At 40.8% G+C, this 7,442-nt stretch overlaps 1 protein-coding gene across 1 annotated transcript; it reads right to left on the bottom strand.

The window, feature by feature from the left end:
• Positions 1-4,005: 4,005 nt before the first annotated feature.
• On the bottom strand, positions 4,006-5,004 carry MC4R (melanocortin 4 receptor). Its single transcript, XM_042910804.1, has one exon. It carries the CDS (start codon positions 5,002-5,004, stop codon positions 4,006-4,008), a length of 999 nt encoding a protein of 332 aa, XP_042766738.1.
• Between the last annotated feature and the right edge of the window lie 2,438 nt (positions 5,005-7,442).

The raw sequence follows: 7,442 nt of genomic DNA on the forward strand, positions 1-7,442 counted from the left end.
AACTTTACATCCTTGATCTTATAATTGTCTTTTATCTTTCTAAGATTTCCATCAGACAGGTATTATTATGCACCTTTAACAATGAGAAAAATAACTTCATCAAAATCTCAGAGCTGAAAAGTGGTGTAACCAGGATTCAATCCTAGAATTTCTTTATGACTTGGAAAACCACTTTTCTGTAGAAGGTTCTTGAAATTCTGTTCAGGGACCTCTGGATGGGGAGTCGGGAACTGGGTCTCAGGTTTCCGTGCTATCACTTATACATGTCACATTAAACAATGTCTCTGAGTCCGCTTAGAGGGTTGGATGAGATGCTCTCTAAAATCTGTTCTCATTCAAAACTAACTTCTTTTACATGTATTCTTTCTCCGAGTATCATTGGTAATTTGGCAATTGCATTTCCATCAACTACTTTTCTGTTGTAATGTTTATGTGTGCTTTAAAAAAATTAGAACATTAAAATACATTCATTGTTGTAAATTTACATAGTACAAACACACTCAGTAAAGAAACTAAACTTTTCCCTTAATAGTATCACCCAGGGCTGATGACTACTAGATTGTTCATGAGTTATGGAAAGTGCTATGTGGGAAGGAGCTATGTAAGTAGATTGGCGGTACTTTCTTTAGACAGTTGATATCTTACTAAATGTTCTGTTCTGTGTGTTCCTTGTAACATGAAACAGAAGTCAATATTTATTCACTTGCTATTATAACATCAAAAGCATCAAAAATGCTTTTTAGTAATTTCAAAATATTCAGTTTGGGCAGCAGAGACTTTTGAAGCAGGTGGGGGGACAGGACTATTACGAGCTTTGGACATAGAGTCTAGGTGTTAGGCTAGCTGCTAAGTGGGCAGGAACCCTGTACCTTGTTCATGCAAGTTTAGGTGATTGCTATATAACTCTTTTTAAGTTTATTTATTTGTATTTGAGAGAGGGTGAATGGGAGGGAGAGAGAGAGAGAGCACATACATGTGCAAGTGGGGGAGGGGCAGAGAGAGAGAGAGAGAGAGAGAGAGAGAGAGAGAGAGAGAATCCTAAGCAGTCCCTGCCCCCTGATGTGGGGCTCAATGTGGGACTCAGACTCACAAGCCATGAGATCATGACCTGAGCTGAAATCGGGAGTCAGATGCTTAACCGACTAAGCCACCCAGGCACCCCACCATATAACTTTTTAAGTCAACAACAAGTCTTAAAAACCACTCATTTCACCAGTGAAAAAATAAGTTCAAATATACCTCATACTTATCAATTGAACTTTCTGGTGAAAATTTCAATAAAGGTATCTGAGGCTGCTTTCACATCTGGAGTATATACTCCTTACCAGTATTTGAGTTATGCTTCAGATGTATATTTCTTCCCAGCATAATTCAAATACTGACTAACCACCCTTAACAAAATATTTAACGATGGGAACATGTATCAAAGTATTTATAATAAAGTTTTTAAAAGTAAATTCCTACTTCCTGGCATGGAATTAAAAACTTCTGTCCACACAAAAATGTTTATAGCAGCTTTATTCATAATTGCCAAAATTTGGAAGCAACCAAGATGTTCTTCAGTAGATAAATGGATAAATAAACTGTATTACATCCATACAATTGAATATTAATCAGCACAGAAAGAAATGAGCAATCAGACCATGAAGACATGAAGGAATGAATCTTAAATGCATATTACCAAGTGAAAGAAGACAATCTGAGAAGGTTACATACCGTATGATTCCAAATATAAGGCATTCTGGAAAAGACAAATCTATGGAGGCAGTACGAGGATCATTGGTTGCCAGGGGTTAAGGGAAAGGAGGGGTGAATAGACAGAGCATTAGAGGATTTTTTTATACGTAATTTATTGTCAAATGGGTTTCCATACAACACCCAGTGCTCATCCCAACAGGTGCCCTCCTCAATGCCCAGTGACACTATTCTGTAGTAATGCTGTATTCTGTAATGTAATGGTGGATGCATTTCATTATACATTTGTCAAAACGCATAAAATATACCACACCATGAGGGGACTCTAATGTGAACTCTGGACTTTGGGTGGTGACGATATGTCCCTCTGGGAAAATCTTGGTTTTACTGGAGAAAGAGGGAGTAAAACGATAGAGGCATGTTTGGAAAACAGGAAAAATGAGTAAGACTCTGTCTTAGCACTTGAAGAAATGGAAGCCTACCGTGCCCTGGGTGTGTAGAGAAGTCTGGAGGGGCAGGTTCATGACTAACCCTCATCCCAACTGCCCCAAGAGGAGATACAGAAGTGGAGACAAAGGAGCCAGATTTCCTGCCAGTGGAAGAAGGGGGGGTGGTTCTCAGTGGACAAAGCAGCATTTGAGATGACACTTGAAGGGAGAGAATTGACTGGAAGGACAGCCACCGCGCGGGATGGGCGTACTTAGAGCTCTCCGTTCCGTGTCTCCAGTCCCTGGGATCTTTCAAACTCACTATGTGAAAGAATGGACAGGAATAGCAGCAAAGACAAAAACACTATCTGTGTTCTGCTACAGCTTTGGGTTCTGACTGTCGGATCAGTCTGTTTAAGTCCTCACATGTATTTTTGCATCCAAGTAGAGGAGCCATAGTCAGTCAAGCTTCCTTGCCACCTTTCAGGTGTAAACTTGAACCTCACCATTCTAATGTTTCCACGTGAATGCTGAAAGTTTCTCGGGACTTGTCAATATGTAAAACCTTTATATTTGAATTCAGAAACACCTTTGCATGTGCTCTCTGCCTGTGAGCATTTGAAGACACTTTAAATGAAAGCAAAGGATAATTTACTGGTAATCCTCAGCCTAATGTATTTTCTCTCTCTTACTTTTAAAGCGTTCGTGGATTGGAAAGTACAGGTTCTGGTTTATGTTACAACGTCCTCTGGGATTCAGGTAGTGCCTTCTTTCCTGCTCATCACCCATCAGCATTAGTGATTCCCTTATTCTAGATCTTTACAAATATTATATGGATATATTTGTGCTATAGGTTTGGTTTTTTCAAGTTAAAATCCTTGATAATGAGTACTTAAACTCCAGTACAGAAAATAAGCAATAAGTAAACAGCCAGTCCCTTCCAGGTGAAAAGTAGAAGAACTCAATACTGAGCATGTAGTTCTTTAGAGATTGGAAGCCAGATCCCTCAGTGCAGCACCACTGTTTTCTGGACATTTCAGCAGACGCTGGGTCCCTGGTTAAAGGGATAGAAAGACCTTATTCTCTGTTTTTCCTAATGATGGTTGAAAATGGTCTGGTATCAGGAAGTGTAGCTTGACATGTTCACTTAGATTTTCTAGACTACTTTAATCCCTATAACTGCTGTCTCCCTCTACCCCAGACTGAATTGCCTTTGTGGAATATCAGACTGTTTGCTTGGGCAAATTGATTAATCTCTTTGTCTTTGAGAAACAGACCTAGTTTTCTGGCTCAAGATCTCAGGGTTTTTGTTTGTTTGTTTGTTTTTTGTTTTTTAAGCTGTTTTTCTCTCAATAGGAACTTCGTTTCTGCTCTGTACAAGGAGAATGAACACGTCTTATTATTTGAAATTTCAGGTTTTTTTTTTTTTATTGACTAAGCATCTATCCTTCAATATTTACCCCCAAATGCTACAATCAAATCTCTACATTTCAGTGTTAGATAGTGTAATGTAAGAAGCCATTTGTTAGAGTATATTTAATGATTCTGTGATTTCTGTGTTACTAAAACAAGCTAAGTGTCAAATCCTTGTGAGTAACAAGAAACATTCTTATGCTTTTAATAAGAGTTTTTTTTCTTTATACATTCATAGTGCCTACAACCTATAATATGGATTAACATTGTACAGCCAAAAAGTAGCAAGACATTAGAAATGTACAGAGACTGGGCATTGTTTCCATTCCAAAAAAAGTCATAAACTTAAATTTATACAACAGATAGTCTCAACCCATGCCTTACACAGAGGAAAAAAGGGTCATCAAAGCACAACGTTCCGGTTCTGTAAGAATGAAGAAGTCTCTTATGCACGTTTCTATCTGCACAGTTAGTATCTGCTAGACAAATCACAGAGGCCGCCTAGAGGATAGCAACAGATGATCTCTTTGAAGGTTTTCCTTAGTTCTTGGCTCCGGAGTGCATAAATTAGAGGGTCGATGATGGAATTACACATGATCAGTATGAGATACAGGTTAAAGTGAGACATGAAGCACACACAGTAAGGATTCTGGGGACAAGAGATGTAGAATATTAAGTGGAGGAAGAACGGGGCCCAGCAGACAACAAAGACCCCAATCAGTATGGTCAGGGTAATTGCACCCTTCATGTTGGCCCCTTGGCGGATGGTGCCAGTGCCCGGGAGGACAGCAATTCTCTTAATGTGCAGTCTGGCCATGAGGAACATGTGGACATAGAGAGAGGCCATGAGAGCCAGCATGGTGAAGAACATGGTGATGAGGCAGATGATGACAGCACTGCTGTCTGAGTAGATGATGAACAAAACGCCCGAAACCGTGCAAGCTGCCCAGATACAACTTATGATGATCCCAACCCGCCTGACCGTCATGATGTTATGGTACTGGAGAGCATAAAAGATAGTAAAGTACCTGTCCACTGCAATTGAGAGCAGACTGCAAATCGATGCAAGCAAGGAGCTACAGATCACCGAGTCAATGACATTATCAATATTCACGGTGAAACTCTGCGCGTCCGTATCTGTACTGTTTAATAGGGTGATGACAATGGTTTCGGATCCGTTTGACACGCTCACCAACATATCAGCCACGGCCAGGCTGCAGATGAAAAAGTACATGGGCGAATGCAGGTTTTTGTTCTTGGCTATTGCCACAATCACCAGAATATTCTCCAACAAGCTTATGACACCCAGAGTCACGAACACCTCAGGGGAGACAAAGAGTTGCTCATAACACCCTCCATCAGAGTAGCCTTTTCCAAGGGACTCACTGGCATTGCTGTGCGGTCCGTAGGTGCTGCGGTTCCAGAAGTGGAGAGAAGTGTGCATTCCATGGTGATGAGTGGAGTTCATCCTGCACCAAGTGGATTCAGATCCCCTCGGAATTGATTCGATCTCTCGGGTCAGGTAGCCTCAGTGCTTTTCTCCACGCCTTTGTCTGCCCGAAAGTTCTGAGGCTGAAATTGGCATGCCTGTTGTGAGTAAATGTCACATGCTCCAAGGCTGGAAATGGAGTTTTTACTGCCTCCCAGGAACGGCTCTGATCACCTTCATTGTAAAATCTTAGGCTTCTGAAATACTCATTCTCAGTTGAAAGAGTCTGCTCTTTGCTTTTCTGTCCTCCCTTCCACCTTAACTTTAGCCTGAGGCATTCAGTCAGGTCTTTTCAAAATAATTTTCCTGGTAGCTGCTGTGCCACTGGGAGCTGAATCTGTGTGTGCATGGTCACACCAGCTGCCTCGGAGGTATTAGTTCCCAACCTGAAGCATTGCTTTGAGTGTTAGTAGCTGCTGCTGATTTTATGGTGTGCGAAGGGAAAAAAATGTTCACAGTGGCTCCTCCTCTGCTTCCTTCTGACCAATCCAAATGCACTGGAAGTCTGTGAGACACGGGTGATAATCCGGAGATACAAATTGCAGGGCAATACCGATTCAGATGCAGAAGCTTGTAGAATTGGGAAGCAAGCAGGATGAGAGAGACTGAATTTTCCTTGTCAAGTTTTCAAGGAAAACAACTTCGTCCCTAGAGGCCATTCTTTGATATCACCAGCCAGGCACCCCAGGTTGATTACTGCTTCAAAGAGAGACCTGTGTGTGTGTGTGTGTGTGTGTGTGTGTGTGTGTGTGTGTGTGTTCCTGAAATAGATACACAGTCTTTTTGGTCAAGATATTGAATTTGTTTACTCTCAATTTCTTTGATTTAAGAACCCAGGCAATAATGGTTCAATTTAAAACACCTAAGGGGCACCTGGGTGGCCCAGTCGGTTGAGCGACCGACTTCAGCTCAGGTCATGATCTCACAGTCTGTGAGTTCAAGCCCCGCATCGGGCTCTGTGCTGAACGCTCAGAGCCTGGAGCCTGCCTCGGATTCTGTGTGTGTCTCTCTTTCTGCCCCTCCCCTGCTTCTGCTCTTTCTCTCAAAAAGTACATAAACATTTAAAAAAAAAAGAACCAAAACCTGTTAAAAAAATAAAATACCTGAAACACAGGGAGAATATTTGATAATACAAGTAGATTATGCTCTCAGTGGGAGAACTTAGGAAGGTAGTTGCAGTTCATCAAAGGGTTCAAGAAGGGGTTCATTTTTTGTGAACTAATATCTGACATTTCTCTATTACAGAGTTTCTGTTGTCATAGCTGGAAAAGTTTTATTTTCACTCATGATATTTAATAACCATATAGTGTTAATATAAACTATATTTGAACTCAACAGGAAAAAGATCTATAATTAAGCAAAACTCAGTTTTTAAGCTTTAGTGAGGTCTAATTGATATAAAAATACATATTTAATGTATACATTTTCATTAGTTTGGACATATGCATATACCCATGATGCCATCATCACAATCAAGGTCCTAAACATATTCACCACTCCAAAATTTTGCTTATGTTCTTGTAAGTGTGTGTGTGTGTGTGTGTGTGTGTGTGTGTATTTGTTTTGTGGTAAGATCTATCCTCTTATATTTAAAATGCATGATACCATATTATTAACTATAGGCATTGTGTTGTGCAGTAGACATCTAAAACTTACTCGTCTTGCAAAATTGAAACTGTATACCCATTGGGCAACAATTCCTTGACAGTGGTCTTGGCAATGATTTCTTGGATTAAACACCCAAACTGCAGGCGGCAAAGTCAAAAACAGATGAGTGGGCGTCTGGGTGGCTCCGTCTGTTAAGCATCTAACTCTTGTTTTTGGCTCAGGTCATGATGTCACAGTTCGTGGGTTTGAACCCCGCATTGGGCCCAAGGCTGACAGTGTGGAGCCTGCTTGGGATTCTCTCTCTCTCTCCCTCTCTCTTTGCCCCTCCCGTGTGTGTGTCTCTCTCTCTCTCTGTCTCTCAAAATAGGCTTAGGAAAAAGGGATGAGTGGGATTACATCAAACTGAAAAGCTTCTGAAGAACAAAGAAAACCATCAACAGAATGAAAAGGCCACCTACAGAATGGGAGAAAATGTTTGCAAGCCATCTATCTGATAGAAGTTCATATTCAACATATATAAGGATCTCCTACAACTGAATCGTAATAAAAACGAAAACAAAAACCAACTAACCAACCAAAATGGGCAGCTCTATTTAAAAATGGCAAAGGGAGAATCATGCTTATAAATCGAGAAAACAAACTGGTGATTGCCAGAGGGGGCGGAAAGGGGAGTGGGAGACACAGGCCTTCCAGTTATGGAATGAGTAAGTCATGGGGATGAAAGGCACAGCAAGGGAACTATAGTCAATAATTTTGTGATAGTGTTGAATGGTGACAGTTGGTAGCCACACTTGCGAACACAGCATAAT

The sequence above is a fragment of the Panthera leo genome, chromosome D3 (genome assembly GCF_018350215.1).
Source record: "Panthera leo isolate Ple1 chromosome D3, P.leo_Ple1_pat1.1, whole genome shotgun sequence".
Classification (NCBI taxonomy): domain Eukaryota; kingdom Metazoa; phylum Chordata; class Mammalia; order Carnivora; family Felidae; genus Panthera; species Panthera leo.

Bases quoted from the DNA above. Each gene is read 5' to 3' on its own strand.
- MC4R (XM_042910804.1), bottom strand. From the start codon at position 5,004: ATGAACTCCACTCATCACCATGGAATGCACACTTCTCTCCACTTCTGG.